The sequence below is a fragment of the Pleurodeles waltl genome, chromosome 11 (assembly GCF_031143425.1).
Source record: "Pleurodeles waltl isolate 20211129_DDA chromosome 11, aPleWal1.hap1.20221129, whole genome shotgun sequence".
NCBI classification, from domain to species: Eukaryota; Metazoa; Chordata; class Amphibia; order Caudata; family Salamandridae; genus Pleurodeles; species Pleurodeles waltl.
The window spans coordinates 526,064,434-526,088,369 of NC_090450.1; the positions used below are offsets into that span (position 1 = coordinate 526,064,434).

General features: G+C 48.1%; 1 protein-coding gene across 4 annotated transcripts in view; it reads right to left on the minus strand.

Moving 5' to 3' along the window:
* The window catches only part of U2SURP (U2 snRNP associated SURP domain containing), a 478,698-nt gene that overhangs the window by 385,163 nt on the left and 69,599 nt on the right, over window positions 1-23,936 (minus strand). For all 4 annotated transcript variants that reach the window (XM_069213906.1, XM_069213907.1, XM_069213910.1 and 1 more), the window contains one exon: window positions 862-929. In XM_069213906.1, the coding sequence (XP_069070007.1) occupies window positions 862-929 (68 nt within the window). The remainder of the gene's footprint in view (window positions 1-861; window positions 930-23,936) is intronic.

Consider the following 23,936-nt stretch of genomic DNA (forward strand, 5'->3'; position numbering starts at 1 on the left):
GATGCAGTAATCCACAGAGAAAAATGTGATGCTGAAAAGGAAAATGCAAATGAAGTAGAGATTGAAAAATGAAATGCTTGTAATCTACAATCCATTCACAAAAGGCAATATAGAGGAATCAGAATTTAACACCATGTGACAACTAACTACTTGCACATAAGGCATCAACACTATATATTAAAGGACATAACCCAAAGTCCTGATGAAAGTTATGTTTCAAGTGCTGTGTGAAGGGTCGAAATACGCTACAAAGACAAAAAGGATATATTCCACTGAGAGGGTGTAAAGTACAATGGAAGAAACCAGCCTATATCTGAATTCCCATATTTCTCCAAGACCTTCTTACATAAGAGGCCATTAGAGGCAGCACATTTTAAAACAGGAAATGACAAGTGCACCATTCCAAACACACTGGACTGTTCTCCAATCTCTATAAAATACATATTACCGATTTATTTTAAATATTTGAATGACACATTTTTTGGCTTGCCACAAACCGTAAGATCATATTGGTCACATTTACACTGATTAGGCGTGAATGGGGAGGCTATATATCTTCATTACAATTTTCATTTGTACACACAATTTACTGGAGATTCTTCCTGTAAACAATACACAGCCATCTTACCAAAAAAAGCATGATAAATGATCTACTATTAATGATACCCAGTATGGAGAAAAAGGTATTTGAATTATTTGTCCATGAGGTGGAGGAGAAGGGGTAAGTGGAGGAGGTTGATTTGCTATGCGCAAATAGGTTTCTTTAAAGAATGGGAGTGCGTTTTACTAACACACCATTAATTACAACCTGCACAAAACCAATAAAGAGTCATTGCATACTGCATACTATGTTAAACTTACTGTTTAAGTTCTTCTTTGAAAAGCTCCAAATTGCTCTTTTTCTTTTCTTTTTCCCCTTTCTTTAGTGGCTGCAAAAGAACAGGTTAAAAAAAACATAAGTCAACATGTAACTACAGTTTATGTACCAAGCAAGAAAACATATTGCATCTGACCTGATAACTGCACTTATCTATGTCAACCATTTTGCTTGCTTGGCTACTCTAACACACACACACACACACACACAGGTGTACATATTTTAAATGATTCAAACAAAATACAAAAATACAAGAAGCAAATTCACTATACACTGAAACATACAAAAGTAAAAGGAACATTACAGATCGGTGAAAATGTCAGTTAAAACATACTTTTTTAAACAAACCTAACCACTAAAATTCACCAGGTATATCAGGAAACTGTAACTTGTGCCCTAAAGTAACTATAACTTTTACCCCTGCCATGTAAGGTTGTCATCAATGATGCAAGTTCAGATGTTGCAGAGAGGTTATCAATGATGTCATGGAACATGTCATGAGTGATGTAATATGTGAGGTCATAAGCAGTGCATGGTGAGGGCTAAGGTTCTTGTCACTTTATTTTTATTTATTTGAAGCTTTTTGGTTGCCCTGGTCTCCCCCATTACTTCTCCCCATCTCTCACCCCTAGGCACCCACATCTTTTTTTCAATGTTGGAGAAAGTGGGGGAACCCCCAAAGCCCCCACAGCTTCTGCTGGCTCCCCATCAACAAATCTACCAGTGCTGGTGGAAATCAACAATATTTTTTTCTAAGTGGTTGCCCAGTGTCCACCCAAGGCACCCACAATGCCCGGTTCTATGGGGGCTGCATGGGTAGTCCAAAGCCCCATCAGTCCCTGGCAAGAGCCAGACACTTTCTTTACTGGTGGGTGCCCTGGAGCCCGCCGGTGGCACCCACAATGTCTAGTTCATTGGGAGACACAAGAGGAGCCCTAAGGTACCTGCCGGCTTCCAGGCTAGCACAGATTGTGGTACTGGCAGGAGCCAGTAGTATCCTCCTTTGCTCCTGCCTTGGCGGAAGCTGTGTTTTCTGCATAAGATAGTGCAGGCAGGGTATGCCCAGACACTCCATGCTCTGCATAGCTCCTGCCATCTAGTGTTGTGTTCAGAGTGTTACAAGTTGTTTTCCTTCGAAGAAGCCTTTCTGAGTCACAGGAATCAAGTGACTCCTTCTAGAGGATACTGGGCTCTGGCATCAAGTCCTTTGTTAGGTTGTTTTCCTGCAGGCGGGTGAGAGAGTATAGAAAAAGATGCCCATGCAAATGTATGTACATTTCTCAAAATATATACAAATATAAGGTAATTGGAACGGCCACAGGCACCCGGGAGGGAGGGTGCATGTGAATCTACAGTAATATATGCCACGAACAGATGTCTACTGTGTAAGTAACATTTTCTGTTCGATGGCATGTGTGGCTGTAGATACAGATGCTCTGCATAGACTCTAAGGCAGTCCCTCCATGAAAGCGGTGGCTAGCCTGTGGGAGTTACAGTTGTTTGAAAAAGAGTTCTTAGTACAGCCTGCCCTACATTGGCTTGCTGACGTGCTTGATATCTACACAATAATAGACAATAATGCTCTGTGAATGTATGCAGTATGGACCAAGTAGCTGCTTTTCAAAGTCAACGAAAGGAATGTCCCCTTTGAAAGCCATGGTTGCTCCTTTTTTCCTAGTAGAATGTGCTCCAGGAGTTACTTCTAACTGTATGCGTTCAACTATCCATCTGACTATACCATTTTTAGATATTGGGTTACCCTTATGAGGAACAGAGGAATCTAGAAAGAGCTGTTTAGTTTTCCTGTAGTGTTTAGTCCTGGCAATGTAGTGCATGAGCGCCCATATAACATTTAAAGTGTGGAGGGCTCTTTCTGCAACTGAGTCAGGCTGTGGGAAGAAAACCAGTAACTCAACGGTTTGATTATTATGGAACTGAGATAGTACTTTCGGTTTGTACGAAGAACTATTTTGTCTGTGTATCTGCAAGAAAAGTACACGTCTGAGTGATATAATTGTGACTAAGAATGCCACTTTCCAGGAATGGAACTGAATAGGACATGAATGAAGTGCCTCAAAAAGAGGCCCCCCGTGAGCCTAGTGAGCACAATATTAAGATTCCAGGACGGTGCTGGAGGTATTCTGGGTAGAATGACTTTCAAGGCCTCACATGAAGGCTTTATTGACTGGGATTCTGAACAAGGAAGTATGTTGTTTGTTTCGTAAATATGCAGCTATGGCTGCAAGATGTAGACAAACAGAAGATTAAGCCAAGTTTGTTTTCTGCAAGTGAAGCAAATAGCAAAAAATGTCTTAGACTGAAGCCTTAATGGGGTTAATGTGTTTAGTCTGACAGTAGCAAACAAAACATATCCTTTTTGCAGCAGAACATGCTCTAGTTGTAGTTCTACGAGCTTCTTTAAGAATGTTCATACGTTCGAAACGAAACTGTAGATGACCAAACTATGACTTCAGGAGCCATATCGCAAGGTTGAGTGACTGGGGTCTGAATGTCTGGCCTAGCCTTGTTCCTGTGTGGGCCGCTTCTTGTGGGAAACCAGCGAGACATCCAGAAGTGTAGTGAACGATTGTCGTGCTCAGGAGAGAGCTAGAAGGGATCATGGTGAGGGACGTTTGTCTCATCTTCCAACCCAGGAATGGAATGAGAGGGGGAGGTGGAAACGCATAAGCAAATATCCCTGACCAGTTCATCCATAGAGCATTGCTCTTGGAAAGAGGGTGTGGGTACCTGGATGTGAAGCTTGGCATTTGCATTTTCAGTTGTGACAAAAAGATTTATTTGAGGGATTCCCTACTTGGAGTTGCCAGTCGTGGACTTATTGATGCATCCTGCTGAGCATGTCTGCAAAGTTGTTGTCCGTTCCTGGGAGATACTCGGTCACTGAGTGAATGTTGTGGTGAAGAGCCTACTTCCATATTGTCAGAGCGAGTTGTGACAAGTGGGAAGACCGTGTCCTCCCCCCCTCCCCATCCCCCCTCCTACTTTTGTAGATACTACATGTAGTAAAATGGCTCCCCCCCCACCACATTTTTGTCTGATATCGATGCTGACTTGACTGAGAAGTGTGCTGGGAATCTGCTAACCAGGCCCCAGCACCAGTGTTCTTTCACTAAAAATGTATCATTGTTTCCACAATTGGCAAACCCCTGGCACACAGATAAGTCCCTTGTAAAAGGTACCAGTGGTAACAAAAGCCCTGTGACCAGGGAAGATCCCTAAGGGCTGCAGCATGTGTTGTGCCACCCTAAAGGACCCCTCACCTAAAACATGTACACTGCCATTGCAGATTGTGTGTGTTGGTGGGGAGAAAAAGGCAAAGTCGACATGGCATCCCCCTCAGAATGCCATGCACACAAAATACTGCCTGTGACATAGGTAAGTCACCCCTCTAGCAGGCCTTACAGCCATAAGGCAGGGTGCACTATACCACAGGTGACGGCATAGGCACTGTAGGGGCATATGTCTCATGCAGCTAAGTCCACTCTTAGACATTGTAAGTACAGTGTGGCCATATTAAGTATATGGTCTGGGAGTTTGTCAAAATGAACTCCACATTTCCATAATGGCTACACTGAATACTGGGAAGTTTGGTATCAAACTTCTCAGAATAATAAACCCACACTGATGCCAGTGTTGTATTTATTAAAACATGCACACAGAGGGCATCTTAAAGATGCCCCTGTATTTTACCCAATCCTTCAGTGCAGGACTGACTAGTCGGTGCCAGCCTGCCACTGAGGGACGAGTTTCTGACCTCCTGGGGTGAGAGCCTTTGTGCTCTCTGAGGCCAGAAACAAAGCCTGCACTGACTGGGTGGATGTGCTTCACACCTCCCCCCTGCAGGAACTGTAACACCTAACAGTGAGCCTCAAAGGCTCAGGCTTTGTGTTACAATGCCCCAGGGCACTCCAGCTAGTGGAAATGCTGCCCCCCCGACACAGCACCCACATTTGGCAGCAAGTCCGGGGAGATGATGAGAAAAACAAGGAGGAGTCACTCCCTCAGCCAGGTCCAACCCTAAGGTGACCAGAGCTGAAGTGATCCCCCTCTTGGAAAATCCTCCATCTTGTTTTGGAGGATATAGCCAATAGGAATACGGACAGGGATGTGCCCCCCTTCCCAAAGAGAGGAGGCACAAGGAGGGTGTAGCCACCCTCAGGGACAGTAGCCATTGGCTACTGCCCTCCAGCCCTAAACACACCCCTATATTCAGTATTTAGGGGTGACCCTGAACCCAGGACTTCAGATTTCCTGACGACCTGAACAAGAAGGAGGACTGCTGACCTGAAAGCCCTGCAGAGAAGACGGAGACAACAACTTGACTTGGCCCCAGCCCTTCCAGCCTGTCTCCAGACTCAAAGAACCTGCAACAGCGACGCATCCAGCGGAACAAGCAACCTCTGCTGACTCAGAGGACTGCCCTGCAACCCAAAGGACCAAGAAACTCCTGTGGACAGTAGCTCTGTCTAAACAACAAAGAAGAAACCATCTTTAAAGGGACTCCGGAAGCATGGGTCCCCAACACTGCACCCAACGCCCCCAGCTTGTGTCCACAGAAACCCACACTGTAGCGAGGACCCCCAGGGGCGACTCCTAAGACGTGGACACCCTGAGACGATCTCCCTGCACCCCCACGGAGACGCCTGCAAAGAGAACCCAGAGGCTCCCCTGACCGCGACTGCCCGGTAACAAAGAACCCAACACCTGGAAGAAGCACTGCACCCGCAGCCCCCAGGCCCGAGAGAAACCAACTAACGGTGCAGGAGTGACCATCAGGCGGCCCTCATCGTTGCCCAGTTGGGGACTGGCCTGAGAAGCCCCCCCCTGTGCCCTGCCTGCATCGCCAGAGTGTCCCCCAGGTCCCTCCACTGAAACCAATACTAAATTAGACACCTACTTTGCACACTGCACCCGGCCGCCCCTGTGCCGCTGAGGGTGTATTTTGTGCACCTGTTTGTGATCCCCACCCCCAGTGCTCTACAAAACCCCCCTGGTCTGCAAACCAGAGGACGCAGGTACGTACCTGCTAGAAGGCTGGAACCGGACCACCCCTAATCTCCATAGGCGCCCATGTTATTTGGGCCCTACTTTGACCTCTGCACCTGACCGGCCCTGTGCTGCTGGGTGTTTGGGGTTGTCTTGAACCCCCAACGGTGGGCTGCCTATGCACCTGAGACTGAACTTTTAAGTTCTTTACTTACCTGCTAAACTAACTTGTACTTACATCCCCCAGGAACAGTTGATTTTTGCAGTGTCCACTTTTAAAATAGCTTATTGCCGCTTCTGCAAAAACTATGTACCTTCCTGTTTTACTTCAAAGTTCCATATTTACCTATGCCAAGTACCTTACAATTTATGTACTTCCTTGAATTCTGAATCTTGTGGTTCTAAAATAAATTAAGAAAAGAATAATTTTCGACATAAAATCCTATTGGCCTGGAGTTAAGTCTTTGAGTGTGTGTTCCCATTTATTGGCTGTGTGTGTGTACAACAAATGCTTAACACTACCCTCTGATAAGCCTACTGCTTGACCACACTGCCACAAAATAGATCATTAGTATTATCTGTTATTGCCACTATCAACCCCTAAGGAAAGTTTGGGACCGGAGTAAAAACAGAAGAAACAAATACACATGGGAATCAGACGGCAAAGAGAAAACAAATAAATGAATCTATGCCCATGAGCAGTATCACCAAGAAGGAATCACTCGATCCTGTGACTCAGAAATGCTTCTTCGAAGAAAAACAACTTGTAACACTCCAAATCCAACACTAGATGGCAGGAAATACACAGAGCATGTGTATCTGCAGCCACACATGCCATTGAACATTCGATAGCTGCCTGTTTATGCTCTTCTCAAGAAGTTTAGCAACTTTAAGCAGGCTTGAAATGTGTCTGAAGTTGCCAAAAACCTTGGGGTCAGCTGAGGGCTTCTTCAGGAGGGAAAGCAGTAGAGCTTGTGTCCAACTGGATGAAACCAGCATCTGGACAAGTGATTCATTGAGCAGCCTATTCAAACAGGGATTCACCACTGGTGCAGGAAGCTGAAGAATGGCAGGGGTCAAGAGGAAAGCCTGACTTGCAATTTGTGAGCTCAGCTGCAGATTCCTCAACTGTAATGGGGGAAAAGCTAGAAACTAAAGGACCAGAGTGTAGGATGGTGCTCCTTGATTAGTGGTGCAATGTCCAGGAAATTACTTGTATATGGCTTGAATTTTCCTATGAAAGAAGTCGGAGAGGCCCTTGTAAAGCTCCATAGAAGGGGTAAGGATGTTATTAGTTGCCACGGGGGAAAGAGGAGAATTGACCACTTTGAACAGTTCTCGAGGAAGATTGACAGCCTCTGAAATAGACATTGCAATGAATGACTTTCGTGCCATCTGAACGTCCGCATGGTATTTTTTGAGAGCGGACTGATAGATCTCTTTTGCCCCCTTGTCATACTTAGATCTCCAATGCCTTTACAGTTTTTTGCATCCAAGGATGGATGCCCTTAAGGTGGATTCCTCCACCTTAAGGGCATTGAAGACTCAGGGCGCATAGGGATTAAGACTACAGTACAATGGTGTCCATGACCTTCATAAGCCAACCAATGAAACAGGATACAGCTAGTTTGAGCTCCCCAGTCCTCTGGACGGAAAAGGCCTTAAGCGACTCATGAAAAGACAATTTCATAATTTTGTGCCAGGATCTGGACATCCTCTGTTAGTCTTTGCGGTTCCAGGGGAGTTTGGGTTAACAACATTCAATGGGATCAGAATTTGGTAACACCAACTGAGATTCAGAACTGGCTTTACCTTAACTGCCAGCAGGTTCGCCAGGAACAGGTCACGTGTGACCAGAATTGTGAGTGGGCAACTTGATTAGTTGCTCAAGATTAAATTCTTCCTTAGAGCTAAGGAATTGCTGAGCAGGCAGGTTAAAGTCACCTAACCCCATGTAATTGGCGTGGAACAGGGACAGATGACCTAGCGTGTCAGTAAGGAGGCAGCTGTGGAATCAGGAGAACGAAAAATAGGCGCATCTAATACTACAAAGGTAGGGGCTAAAATAATAGTGAACGGCATTATTATTATGGGGTATTTTTTTTTCTTTTAAATGGATCAGGAGTAAGCAGAGCGATATATAATAGCCACACCACCCTTGTTTTTGTCAGTTCTGTCAAAGTGTTTGATTGAAGAACCCTGGGGCATGGCTAAAGCGATATTGGCGGCTAAACAGTCTTTTAACCAAGTTTTGGTAAGGAAAAGTAGATCCCATTTGTTATCAATTAAGAAATTGAAAATATCAAGAGTATGTTTAAGTAAGGAACAATTCAGGAGGCCTACTGAAAAGGAGGTTCCAGGAGAGAAAGAGATGAAACATAACAGTGATGATTGCGACCATTAGAGCAAAACATACGAACAGTCCCAACATTCTGGCATAATCATTAACCTAAGAATTCCTACCTACACTTCTAGCATCTAACATGCCCCTCTCAGAAGGCAGGGGGTCTGCCTGTTCTTCTGGCAGCCTTCTCGGTTGGCTGGAGAGAACAAGCCAAGGTCAGTGCAGCTTTCGACGTGGCACACATCACAAGATGGCTGGCTGGAATGTCGCCCTCTACCCTTCTTTGGCCTGTGTGGTGTTTGACATAGTTATACAGAGCCAGCTTCCTACAAAGTGAGATATAGTGTGCACAGAGTCCAGGGGTTCACCAGAGGCTTGACAGATGCAATAACAGATAATACTAATGCTCTATTTGTGGTTGAGCAGTTAGGCTCATCAGGGGGTAGTGTTAAGCATTTGTTGTACACAAGCACACACAGACAATAAGGGAAACACACACTCAATGACTTAACTCCAGACCAATACGTTTTTATATAGAAAAATATATTTTGTTACTTTATTACTAGAACCACAGGACTCAGTTCAGAATTAAATACTGTTGCAGGTAAGTACTTAGCATAGACATCAATGTAACTTTGTTTCACTTTAGTCAAGTAAACAGTTTTTAAGAAAACAGAGAATCTCTATTTTAAAAGTGGACACACTGCATTTTCAGAACAGTTCCTGGGGGAAGAAAATAAAGTACAGTTATAAAGGTATGTACACGATTTACAGTTCCAGTCTCTGGGTTATAGGTAGTCCACCGTTGGGGGTTCAAGTCAACCCCAAACACCCACCACCAGCAACACGGGGCCGGCCAAGTGCAGAGGCCAAGGTTGAGCAAGTCTAACGTGGGCTCCTATGGAGACAGGGGATACTCGGAATTCTGTCTGAGAGCAGGTAAATACCCGCGGCTCGGAGGGGAGACCGGGGGAGGTGTTAGAGAAGCAATGGGGAGGCCCAAGTAGGCACCAAACCCACACCCTCAGAGGCACTGGGGCGGCCGGGTGCAGGGTGCAAACAGGGCGTCTGGTTTCCAATGAAACTCTGAGGGGACCCCGGGGTCACTCAGGTGCTGCAGGCGAGGTCTGGCGGGGGGGGGGGGTTCGGGCACCCCAATGTTTGGATAGGGAAGAGGGTCATCTGTTGATCATCTCTGCACCGGGTGTCGATTTCTTCAAGGCCTGGTGGCTGCGGGTGAAGTGGGTCCTTTGACGTCCGTTATCTTCGTCCAGGGCAGTCGTGGAGGGGTGGAGAGGATACCCCCAAGGTGGGCACTTGGCCGCCGTCCCCTGGGGGGGGTCATCTCTGGTTGGTTGGGCTAACTGGACTCGGGCCTTGGGCGTCAGGTGCAGAGTGATTAAGACTCACACTTCTGGAGTGAGGTGGGAGTCCTTCAGAAGAGGTTTCTTCTTCTGTTTGGACAGGGCCGCTGTCCAGAGGAGTTCTTGATCCTCTGTGATGTAGGTTGTCCACTGGAGGTTTTTCAGAGGTCACTGGACCTGCAGGACGCGTCATTTTTCTTCTGCAGGTTCTTTGAAGCAGGAGACAGGCCGGTAGGGCTGGGGCCAAGTCAGCTGTCTACTTTCCTTCTCTGCTGGGGTTTCCACCAATGAGTCCTTCTTGTGAGGTCATCGGGAATCTGACTAGCTTGGTTCAGGGAGCCCTTAAATACAAGATTTAGGGGCGTTTTAGGGGTCAGAGGACAGTAGCCAAAGGCTACTGTCCCTGAGGGTGGCTACACCCTCCTTGTGCCCACTCCCTTTGGCGAAGGGAGCACATTCCTATCTCTATTGGCACTGATCCTCCAAACCAAGATAAGGATTCTGCAAGGAGGAGGTCACTTCAGCTCTAGATCCCTCAGGGATGGTCCTGGCTGAGGTGGTGACTCCTTTCCTTGTTTTTCCTAATTATCCCTCTGGACAGGACGCCAAAAGTGGGGGCTTTGTCCTGGGGCTAGGCATCTCCACTAGCTGGAGTGCCCTGGGGAGTTTGAACACAAAGCTTGAGCCTTTGAGGCTCACCACTAGGTTTTACAGTTCCTGTAGAGGGGAGGTGTGAAGCACCTCCACTGAGTGCAGGCTTTGTTTCTAGCCACAGAGAGCACAAAGGCTCTCACCCCAGGGGGTCAAACTCACTGGCTAGTGGTAGGCTGGTACAGACCAGTCAGTCCCACACTAGAGGATTGGGTAAAATACAGGGGGCATCTCTAATATGCCCTCTGTGTGCATTTTTTAAATAAATCTAACACAGGCATCAGTGTGGGTTTATTATTCTGAGAAGTTTGATACCAAACTTGCCAGTATTCAGAGTAGCCATTATGGAACTGTGGAGTTCGTTTTGACAAACTCCCAGATCATATACTTAATATGGCCAGACTGTACTTACAATGTCAAAGAATGGACTTAGGAACTGTAGGGGCATATTGCTCATGCAGCTATGCCCCCACCTGTGGTATAGTGCACCCTGCTTTAGGGCTTTAAGGCCTGCTAGAGGGGTGACTTACCTATGCCACAGGCAGTGTTTTGTGTGCATGGCACCCGGAGGGGATGTCATGTTGACTTTGATTTTTGTCTCCCAACAACACACACAATCTGTAATGGCAGTGTACATGTGTTAGGTGAGGGGTCCCTTAGGGTGGCACAACACATGCTGCAGCCCTCAGGGACCTTCCCTGGTCACAGGGCCCTTGGCATCACTGGTACCTTTTACAAGGTGTGTGCCAGGGGTGTGCAAATTGTGGAAGCAATGGTACATGTTTGGTGAAAGAACACTGGTGCTGGGGCCTGGTTAGCAGGGTCCCAGCACACTCTCAGTCAAGTCAGCATCAATATCAGACAAAAAGTGTGGGTGGGGGGGTGTTGGTCGGCAGTAACTGCAACAAGGGAAATTTCCTAAGTGTTTCTAGAACACAATGTGTTGAGAACAGGCCTGACATGATATGTCTAAGGTGAGAAGTTTTACTCTAACTCTTGGACTGGCAATACCAAGTAAACTAACATGTGCAATGACAGCCTTGAGCAAGGTTCAGGGCAAAATGTCATGCCAAGAAACTAACAATGTTTTCACCATAAGGTAGCTGATTAGAATATAAAAACAACCCTGCTGAAAAAGCAAGCTGTGCTAAAATATATTAAAAAGAATAAACAAGTAAAATGTATAAAAATAAAAGGATTCAGTCCGCAGCCCTGGAGCTAAAGATGCCAATCTAAGCACTAAAAGAAACCCAGGACACCCTGCCCATTGTGGGTTTGAGTGCAGGGTCCAAGACCCAAAATGAACTACACTAAAACTAACTACTCAAAAGCGACCTAAAAATATACTTAAAATACATAAAAATGTCAATGTTGACAAGTAAACAAGGCTGAGATGTGCGGGCAAATTCAAAACAGGAAATTTAAGAGTTTTAGAAAAATATCCATATGCCAAATTAACAGTAATCATGATCTCACAGGAGGCCTCTGAGCACATTGATGCAAAGGGAACCCAGGATGGAACCCACTTCGGCAGGTGATAAATCCACCAGCTCAACAGCCAAAAGGTAGAAGGACCACACATGTCGATTGCCTAATCCACAAGTCTGGCAGAGATGGCTGAGTTCCGCGCAGTGCCTGAAGTTGAAGCATAAGGAGCCAGCAACTCCACAAGGGGCAGCTCATAGAAGGCAGCCCGCAACTGTATTCTCTTTGGACAGTTCCGGCAATAAACACTCATCGGAACATCATCAGATTTAAGTCCATAGATGGTACATGTTTTAAGGCAAAACACCTCTTGTGCAGTTTCGAAAGGGCACCACGAGCAGGGAAAGTCAGGCTGCACAAAATTGAGAACAGGTCGAAATTACAGTGACTAATTCCTGGTTAGCTCTTCCAAGAGTGTTGCTCTAAAGTACTGCATCATGCGTTCTCAACAGGGTTGGCTGGTGGGAACACCATGTCTTGTTGGAGAGATGGAGCAGCCATTGTGAATCAAAAATAGCAACAGCAACATACCGCCAATTAAAGTCAATGTAATAAGATATCCTCCAAAAACACTTGAAAAAAGTGAGTGAATGGCTGAAAGTATTAATCCAAAAATGCCTTGGAAAATGCTGACAAAACCAGAACCTACAACATTAAAAAAGTGCACAATCCCAGCAGTGTTAGGCATAATACATATGCAACTTATTAATTCACTGAAATGTTTAGGAAAGTTGGTATTTAAAAGAGAATGTATCACTGTGGATGACCTTGCCACTTGGAGGTTATACGTTCCACAGGCTGATGTAACCGTCACATGTTCTTGAAAAAAAAAAAAAAGCCTTCGGTCTCCTCAGCTTGTCAAAATTTACATTATAAGTAGCAATGTGAGGCCACGTACCTGTTATTTTTATCTCGTGTGGGGGGGAAATGAAGTTTCTGCAACAAGTCACCATTTTAGAGGCCGAAATTACATTAAAAAACACCTCATTCCACAGCAGGCTTGATCGCTCAGCATTAAGTAACTCCCATTCGAAAGTAACTGAAACACTGGATGAATCAAAGGGACAGGAATACCCTTTGGATACAAAGCCAAGTTTGTGGCTGAAGCATTGTAAGCTCTGTGCAAGGACATCTGTTTACAAATCATAGGTGACTTATAAAGTCTCTCATTTGCTACCGTTAAGAAAGACCTCTTTCTCACCATTGAAACATTTGTAATCAAGGGTAGCTCCCACACCTCATGGATGTAAGTCTCCTAGATGTTCGAATCTGCCTACAGGAAATTGTTTTTAACAGGAAGTGAATATGAATGTTGAAATGGGCAGATTGATCACTCCATGTATTAACCACACTGACAATGGTATTTCTGCCACAGTAAAAGGCAATTGTTCTGACTTTTCGATGTTTAGCAAGATATAATTAGCTTCTTTCCTAGTCATTGTCTGTTGTTTCCGTGTCAAACTAAATGCTGCAAATAATTTCTTAGAGTTAAGGTGCTTCCAGGGCACACTGCCATTTTTAATAACTTGTAGCGACCAACTCAACTGCATAATAGACCCAAGTAGACTGTTCTCTGGTGTAAGAGTAACAAAGCATTTTGAATAATGTCAATTCCAGAAAACACTATGGGGGTCATTACGACCCTGGCGGCCGGCGGTTTGTTGGCGGTGTTCCGCCAGCAATTATGACCGTGGCGGAATTGCCACGGTCATACCGCCGGCCCCTCCACTTTCCCACCAGGATTTCGCCTGGCGGTCATAATCCCCAGGGCAGCGGTGCCTGCACCGCTGCCCTGGGGATTATGAGTCCCTGACCGCCGGCCTGTCCATGGCGGTACACACGCCATGGAAAGGCCGGCGGTAAGGGGGCTTGGGGTGCCCCTGCACTGCCCATGCACTTGGCATGGGCAGTGCAGGGGCCCCCAGGCATAGCCCAGTCGCGCATTTCACTGCCGAATTTCGGGCAGTGAAATGCGCGACGGATGCTACTGCACCCGCTGCACATCAGCATTGCCGCCGGCTCTATTACGAGCCGGCTGCAATGTTGATGTGACATTTCCACTGGGCCAGCGGACGGTAACACTGTTACCGTCCGCTGGCCCAGCGGAAATGTCATAATAGGGAGACAGAAATACCGCCGGCAATGGCGGTATTCTGTCTCCCGCGGCCTCGGCGGTCTTTTGAAAAGACCGCCGAGGTCGTAATGACCCCCTATGTTGTTTAATGTGTAAATGTGGTTGGACAATGTGTTCATAATATCGACAACGGCTAGAGCTTTCTCAAACTTTTTATCATCTATTTGCTTTAAACAAGCTGCAGCTTTCACTTGCGAAAATCTCCAAATTTAATTATAAACTGCATATAAGAAAGTTTTTGAGCATGGTTTTCTGGGACCTAACAAGAAATCTTTTAAGTCTACATCTTCTGAAAGGAGATTAAAGTGTTCTTTTACAGGTGCCAATGTGGAAGATTTTAATAATTGTTGGCAAAGTTTGCCCACGCTGTATGTTCTCACAGTACCAGAGTGTTGTGTGGTGACATAATGAGGGTCAGGTCTGCTTGATCTAAAACCCCATGTGAAGTTAACAAAACGAGCATGACAACCATTTGTGTCCACTGGCCACAATAACCACCTGTTGGGGCCAGATAGTGTTGAATTAAAGGTGCAGTTCTGAACCCACCCATTCAGTAACATTTAAAATCTTATGCCAACAACTGAACTTAGTTGGTGAGAGAAAACTGGGCACATTAATTTATTTTATTTTTCCCTAGCCTAAACAAGTTGTTTGCTGTATGGTGTCATTGAGAAACACAATTTTAAATGGAATAAGGCATGCTCTAAATAAAGCCTCCCTTACCCTGTGTTTGCCAATCTTTTGTTCCCCACACACTTGAAGACAATCAACTTTATCCAATACACATAGCCTTCATAGTAAACTGGGAAACAAAGGAATCTGAATAAATCAATTTGGTGTCTGCTAGCAACATTTTCCTTGCTTTTGTAGGGGGTAATTTGAAATAATAAAAAGACTCAGCATCCTTAACATCATGCTCAGGAAAATAAGAATATCGTTTCTACATATGCTTCTAACACCCCACTGGTGGAGTTGGACAATTTCCTCATTGTGTGGAATTATAAACTATTTTTGGGGTATCAGCTCGGTGTAGAAAATGCTATCTGTAATGGTGATAATAGAACATTTCCCCATAATTTGCAGTGTTCATATAAACATCCTCACTTTCAAATACAGTATAATATTCATGCTCGGAAAATACAGAAGCAATTTTTTACATCCCAGTCAACAGTAACAACCCCGGTGTAATGATATCATTTATTGATACTTTAAAGACATAAGGAATTTGAACCATTTCTGTAGGGCCCTAGATATTAAATGGTACTTCGTCCCAAACAATCCCATTAGGAACTGGAACAGCTGAAATGTTCACAAGGAACAAGTCTCTTCTGAGCTTATGTGAGGATAGGTAAAGTTTTAAAATCTCATTCAACAGCTGAGCAGCATAGCGTTCAGGAAGATACTCACAGTGTATCAGCAGAAAGAAAATGATGACAAAACTAATCCAAAGCAGAAAGGCAAGCAGTCAGAAGAAGCCACAGATACTATAATGCATGAAACAAATAATTATGCGTAAGCCACATGTACAGCATACATGCTTTTGATACAGGTACTGTAACAATGTTGAAGAATTTGAAGAAAATTTGTCAGTGTCGGCAACGTAACCAGAAGCAGTCTGTGCAAAAACTGGAGTTGAAGTTCTGAAAGGGAACTGGTAGACGTTTCCATTGGTGGTTCATCATATAATAAATGATTCCATCCATTTGTGATGCATTTGAAGAGTACAAACAAATGTTTGAAATTTCTGGTCGATGGTGTGGTGACAGGAATCAGCAAAAGTTAATTCCTCACCCTCTCCATGCTATGGGTGATAATTTCAACATTGTTGAGTGAATGAAGAGGTAACTTCTGGATGGTAGTGATAGGGGTGAGGGAACTACCCAGGAGTCTTCGTGGTGTACTGTTCAAGATCGGCCACATTGTGCAATTTGACACTGACAGTTGAAACAAAGCGTTTTTCTTTAGAACCAGGCAGCGGTGGAAGAAGGACCATTCTGGTACAGTGTATTCCTAGGACTGGAACCGGTGCTCTGCAGGTTGGGGCAAACTCCCCCTTCACAGATATCTTTTCACAAATTATATCCTCAACTTTAGGAATCCAGCTTGTGGTTGGTGGCAAATCCCTCATTCCCAAGGTGGCAGAATGTGCGGATTAATTTTCATCACAAAACTGTTGCAATTCCTGCAAGACAGTGACATGTTCGTGTATGTCAAAAGGTGCTTCGTCCGCCACCGCACCAGGGCCATCAGGATCTGGGACATACACAGATGTCCCAAACAAGACTTCATAGGGGTACATCCTCCCAAAGACAGCCTGGGCGGATTATTTAGTGCTCTCTGGACTTCATACAGGTGATGATGCCAACTAAGACCTAACCTAATACTCTAGCTGTTAAGGAATGCTTTAAGTCTCGGGTTTTCCACCCCTCAATATCGTTTCTCTTGGGATGTTAGGGAGATGAGAAATGTGCTTGAACACCCATCGTTCCCATGCTGTCCCTGAATGCCCTGGAGGCAAAGGCGGGGCCATGGTCCGAGTGGACTGCTCCAACTGCAATTGTCCAGATGAAGACTTGCAATTCTTTAATAACAGTTCAAGCGTCAGCCAATCATTGTGGCCACACCCAGAGAAATCTGGGGTATGAATCAACAGCAGCAAGAATATATTTGTATGCACCATTTGGTTGCAAGGAACCACAATGGTCCAGGTACACACAATGTAATGGTTTGTTGGAACCTCGGAGTCTGTCTGCGGTAGGAGTTTGATGGTGAACCCTTTTATTTGTTGTTAAATGTCACAACTAAGGGCATACTGCTTGGTCTCTTTGTACAGACCTGGCCACCAAAAGTGTTATTGCAATAGGGAGATGGTATCCCCCACAACACCATGTGCAAAAGCAACCCCTTCATGTGCTGCTTTGCTAAGATCTAATCTTAGGTCTTGGTTGGGGATCACGCAAATGCAATATTTTGGGCACTTAAGTGGTAGGAATATTTTGCAGGATATGCTTTTGGTAAGGGCTTAAAATCAGCCAAAGCTTTCATGGCAGCCATTGTTTCATCATCTAGGCTTGTATGGGAAAGAACAACTGCAGCAAAAGAAGCCGTAGCTACTGCAGATTTGTCTGTTTCATTAGTCAAAGTGTTTTCTACAACTTTTCTTTGGGATTGTTGGTTGTACTTTACAGTTTTTTAATTTTTTTTACAATAAGCTTTCTCTTTGCACAGGTTGGTAAAATACCAGACTGTGTGAACTCTGCACTTCAGAGTCCGGGTTAGCGCATTATGAAAGTCTTTGGGTGCTTGGTCCAGATCTAAAACCTCAGAGGACAATGAGAACTCAAATTCCTTAGAGAAGAGCTCTGGATTAACTTAATGACAGGTAATGCCAGTGTATAGATATGCCTCTGTTGACACTATTCATCTGGTCACAAATGTCAGTTTTAGGAATCTGAAAACCGATCAGGTAGTAATCTGTCCAGACCAGTGGGGAGGAGGGGGGGGGGGAGCACAAGTAAGGGTTTGGGAATTTGTGAATAGCAGGTCCAATGTATGTCCGGCAATGTGGGGTCAACCGCTGATTTTGTGCTGTAGGCCCTGCGTGGCTAGGGCCAATATAAGTTGGGCAAACTCTGAATCTAAGAAGTCCTCACCATGGTAAATAAAATCACGAAGTAGAAGGAATTGCTGTGATGAGAGTACGTGAATTGCAATATATTCTGTTCGCTTATGGGAAAAGTCTCGGTAAGGGCCTGGAGGTTGACATAATACTCCTTTCCAACACATATTCTGAGAAAGTTATATTTTAAAGATACATATTTCTCCAATACGAACACAACAGACATCCCCCCTCCCAAGACCTCTGCGACAATCTCGCCACCTTCTTCCACCCAAAAATCCAGAACATCTACGAAGGATTCACAAGCAAAGACCCGCACCCTCTGCACACTAGCACCACCATTGTGGACCCCGATCCCGCTGCTGACCCTGTAGCCCAATACCCTCCTCACCCCAGAAGTCACTCAGAGGCTCATGTGCACCATTCACTCTGGGGCACCCTCGGACCCATGCCCCCACCACATCTTCAACCGAGCCAGCACCACAATCGCACCAGAACTATGCCGCACCATCAACCACTCCACTGAGTCTGCCACCTTTCCAGATGAATGAAAACACGTGCAGACTACACACCGCCAACCCCTGCAGCAAACCCCACTTCATCACCAGCCGAATCAAGAAAATCAGGCTCCCACCTTTCACTTCCAAACAGACAGAAACCAGCATTGGAGTACTCGAGGGCTCCTCTCCGAGTTCCACCCTCTTTAATGTTTACATGACGCCGCTCGCCAAGATAGTTCTCAGGCCAGGTCCGCTCCCCCACCGCGCTAGCGTTCCCTGCTAGTGCTCTGCCTGCTCGCCGCTGTTGCTGATCGAAGTTCGAGGCCCTCCTCCACCCGCAGGCTCCCGCCTGCGCCTCATCCCTGGTGGCCCAGTGGTGGGCGGTAAGTATCAAATCTGACCTCTTCCTCTGTCCGTCTTTCTCTCTCCCGATTTCCCTCCTCCTGCTGCCCTTAATTGTACTCTGCCTTTAGCCTCTGCTCGTTTCTCTCTCTGCCCTTAGCCTGCCTGTTTTGCTCTTATTGTATTAATTGTTTCTTGCCTTTAGCCTCTGCTCGTTTTAATCTCTTTCTGCCTTTAGCTTTCTGCCTCTAGCTTGCCCGTTTTGCTCTCGCTGTTGGTTTCTTTCAGTGCCCTTCTCACCCCGCCCACCCCCCGCTCTCCTTTCCCGCCGCTGCCTCCCCTGCGGCCCCACCCCCATCCTCTCCCATTCGCCACCCACCTCCCAGCTGCTGCTCCTCCCTCCCTTCACCCTTCTTAATACAGGCCGCTGCGCGGCCGCGCAGCGGACGTGCCAGAGGCAAGCCCGTCTGCGCCCGTCCGCGCCTGGACCGGGCCCAGCGCCAGGACCCCTGGCCCGACGTTGCCGGCCCACACGACGGACTTACGACGCCGCCACCCTCAACGCACTCAAACCAGACGTGAACCCTGCCTGCTACCAAGCCACCTCGAGGGGCACCCACGGACCCTTCACCTGCCAAGCCTGCAATTTCACCTGCCTCCGGACCTGCACCACACCTGAAAGGCCAAGCACCAGCAACAACCACCTCAAGTGCATCCTGCTCAACACCCGCTCCGTCCACAGACACGCCGTCAAACTCTGGAATTTGCTCGACACAACATCACCAGACGTCGCCTTCCTCACGGAAACCTGGATGAACGCCTCCTCAGCCCCCGACATCGCCATAGAAATCCCAGACGGATACAAGATCACCCGGAGGGACCGCGTCAACAAGACCGGAGGAGGCATCGCCATCGTCCACAGGAACACCATCCGCATCACAACCAACTCCGACGACACCCTCACCGCCGCAGAGCACCTTCACTTCCAGATACACACCGACCCCAAGACCACCCTCAGAGGTACTCTCATCTACAGACCCCCGGGACCACGCACACAATTCAGCGAAGCCATCGCAGACTTCATCAGCCCGCACACCCTCACCTCCTCTGACTACATCCTCCTAGGGGACCTCAACTTCCATCTGGAGAACAACACTGACAGCAACACCACCTCCCCGCTGGACAACCTCACCAACCTCGGACTCAAGCAACTGGTGAACACCCCCACCCAAAACGCCGGCCATACGCTTGACCCAGTCTTCTCCTCCAGCAAGCACATCTCTCCTTCAGCCACTCCACCGGACTTCATTGGACTGATCACAGCTGCGTCCACTTCAACTTCAGGAGAACCACGACCCACCACCACCCGCAACAGGCTCCCCGCAGGAGCTGGAGCAAGATCACTGCCGACCAGCTCACCACCTCCCTCAGCCAAAACCCTCCCGCCACTGCAACGGACCCCAACGAAGCAGCCCACAACTTCACAAAGTGGCTCACCAACTGCGCCGATGATCTTGCACCTCTGAAGAACCCACCCAGCAGACCCGGCAGCAAGAAAGCCTCGTGGTTAACCAACGAACTCAAAACATCCAAGAAAAACTGCCGCACCCTCGAGAAAGCCTGGCGCCACGACCAGACTATAGAAAACATGACAGCCCTCAAGAACGCCACCCGCATACACCACCAGCTGATCCGCACCACCAAAAGAACAACATTCAAAGAACGACTGGACAACAACACCCACAACAGCAAGGAACTCTTCAGCATCGTCAAAGAGCTCTCCAACCCCAGTGCCGGAAACAACGACATCACACCCTCGCAAGACCTCTGCGATTCACTCGCCTCATTCTTCCGCCGCAAGATCGCTGACATACACAACAGCTTCAGCGCACAGACCGCGCACCCAACCACCGAACCAACACCCACCACCACCACCCTCTGCAACTGGACCCCGGTCAGCACCGAAGACACCACCCGCACGATGAACACCATCCACTCCGGATCCCCTGCCGACCCCTGCCCCCACCACATCTTCAACAAGGCCGACTCCATCATCGCACCCCAACTCCGAGACATCATCAACATCTCCTTCACCACCGCCACCTTCCCGGAGAGCTGGAAGCACGCCGAGCTCAACGCCCTCCTGAAGAAACCGACAGCGGACCCCACCGACCTCAAGAACTTCCGCCCCATCTGGCTCCTCCCTTTTCCTGCCAAAGTCCTCGAGAAGACCGTCAACAAACAGCTCGCAGCCTTCCTCGAGACCAACGGATCCCTCGACCCCTCACAGTCCGGTTTCCGAGCCAACCACAGCACTGAGACCACCCTCATCGCAGCCACCGACGACATCAGATCCCTGCTCGACAACGGTGAAACAGCTGCCCTCATCCTCCTGGACCTCTCTGCAGCGTTCGACACAGTCTGCCACCGCACACAGATACAGCGCCTCAGCAACACCGGAATCCAAGAAAAGGCATTGGAATGGATCATCTCGTTCCTCGACGGAAGAACCCAGAGAGCCGCCTCCCCCTGTTCCGGTCCACAGCCACCGAAGTCATCTGCGGCGTACCTCAAGGATCCTCGCTCAGCCCCACCCTCTTCAACGTCTACATGAACCCCCTAGCGGCCATCGCACACCAACACAACCTCAACATAATTTCCTACGCCGACACCCAGCTGATCCTCTCCCTCACCAACGACCCCGCCACCGCCAGAGCCAGCCTACACGAAGGAATGAAAGACGTCGCAGAGTGGATGAAGAACAGCCGTCTGAAACTGAACTCAGACAAGACGGAAGTCCTCATCCTGGGATCATCTCCCTCCGCCTGGGACGACTCCTGGTGGCCCCCTGCCCTGGGCACCACCCCCAAGCCAACGGACCATGCACGAAACCTGGGCTTCATCCTGGACTCCTCCCTCTCGATGACCAAACAAGTCAACGCCGCCTCGTCATCCTGTTTCAACACCCTGTGCATGCTCCGAAAGATCTTTCGTTGGATCCCCACCGAAACCAGGAAAACGGTCACCCAGGCGCTCGTCACCAGCCGACTGGACTACGGGAACGCCCTCTACGCAGGAACCACAGCCAAGCTTCAGAAAGGACTCCAGCGCATACAGAACGCCTCCGCACGACTTGTCTTGGACATCCCCCGCCAAGCCCACATCTCCGCCCACCTGAGAGACCTGCACTGGCTCCCCGTCAACAAGAGAATCACGTTCAGACTCCTCACCCACGCACACAAGGCTCTCCACGACCTGGGTCCCAAGTACCTCAACAACCGCCTCACCTTCTACACGCCCACCCGCCAGCTGCGATCGACCAGCCTCGCCCTCGCCGCTGTACCACGCATTCGCAGAACCACCGCCGGAAGATCCTTCTCCTACCTGGTGGCCAAGACATGGAACTCCCTCCCCATCCACCTACGGCAGACCCAGGACCATCTCTCCTTCAGGAAGCAACTCAAGACCTGGCTTTTCGAGCAGTAATGGACCCCCACCCCCCCACCCAGCGCCTTGAGACCCTTGCGGGTGAGTAGCGCGCTATATAAATTGTTGATTGATTGAGTCAGGCACCACAGGCTCAACATATTCCATATGCCGACTACGACACTCTGCTAATTCTCTCCCTTACTGACAAACCATCGACAGCCAAAAGCAACTTTCACAACTGAATGAAGGCAGTTGCCGACCAGATGAAGGAAAGATGTCTGAAACTCGGATAAGACGGAGACAGTCTCCCTGGGCCCTACCCCCGCTGCCTGGGACGACTTCTGGTGTCCCTCAGAACTGTCCCAACTCCTACCGACCACGCATGCAACCTCGGCATCATTCTTGACTCCCAGCTCTCTATGACCCTCCAAACAACACCATCACATTCTCGTGCTTCCACACACTGCCTGCTCTGGAATATTTTCAAGTGGATCCCCACTGACACGAGAAGAACAGTCACCCATGCACTCGTCAGCAGCATACTTGACTATAGCAACGCACTCAATGCCGGCGTCAACAAGAACCTCCAAACAAGACTCCATAGAATACAGAATACCGCAGCCAGACTCATCCTGGACATCCCCCACCACAGCCACATCTCTGCCCACCTGATATCAACTACCGCCCAATTTCACTCCTCCCCTTCCCCACCAAGGTCGCTGAGAAACTAATGAACACCCGCCTGTCTCACTTCCAAGAGGAAAGCAACACACTTGACACCTCCCAGTCTGAGTTCCGCAAGAACCACAGCACTGAGACCGCCCTCATCGAATGTACTGACGACATCAGAACCAGAGTCTACAAGGGCGAGACCGTCGCACTCATCCTCCTGGACCTCTCTGCTGCCTTCGACACTGTCTGCCACCAAACACTCCGCACACGCCTCCACACCGCAGGTATTCGACACAAGGCCCTAGACTGGCTGACCTCCTTCCTCACCGAAAGAACCTAGAATATCAGCCTCCCTCAATTGCAATCCACAGCCACCAAAATCACCTGCGGAGTCCCCCAGGATCCTTCCTCAGCCCTACTCTTTTCAAAATGTACATGATCCCACTCGCAAACATCCTCCAACCACACGGAATCACCATCATATCCTACTCAGACGACACCCAGCTCGTCATCTCCCTCACCCGAAACCCTACCACCGCCAAAACCAACCTCCACGCTGGACTCCTTGACACCGCCACATGGATGACAGCAAACCACTTCAAGCTCAACTCCAACAAAACCAAAATCATCATCTTCGGCCCCAACAAAACCATATGGGACGACTCCCGGTGAGCCACCTCCCTAGGTCCCCCACCAACACCTGCAAACATCGCACGAAACCTCAGCATCATCCTTGTCCCCTCCCTCTCCATGACCCAGCAAATCAACGCCATAACCTCCTCCTGTTTCAACACCCTTCAAATGGATTCCCATAGAGACCATAAAGACCGTCACCCATGCACTCATCAGCAGCAGGCTAGACTACAGAAACAGAAACGCCCTCTACGCCGGCACCACACTCAAACTCAAACTCCAGAGGATCCAGAACGCAGCTGCCCGCCTCATCCTGGACCTCCCACGACATGAACACATCTCCTCACACCTCAGATCCCTTCACTGGCTTCCGATCAACAAGAGGATCACCTTCAAAATCCTCATCCACGCACACAAATCCCTCCACAACACTGGACCAACCTACCTCAACAAAAGAGTGAACTTCCACACTCCCACTCGCCATCTCCGCTCTGCCGACCTTGCACTCACGCATCCAACGCGCCACCACCAGAGGCAGATCCGTCTCCAACCTCGCCCCCAAGACCTGGAACTCCCTCCCCACCAACCTCCGTAAGACTCAGAACCTCCTGCTCTTCAGAAAAGACCTCAAGAACGTGGCTGTTCCAACAGTAATCACCCCCCCAACCCCCTCCTCCACCAGCACCTTGAGACCCTTACGGGTGAGTAGCGCGCTCTATACATTTATTGATTGATTGATATCTAAACTGGCTCCCCGTCAGCAACAAATGCATCACTTTCAAGCTCCTGGGACACACACTTCCAAGGCCCCCCACAACATCGGACCTGCCTACCTCAACCATTGCCTCTCCTTCCATGCACCCCCACCCCAGGCAACTT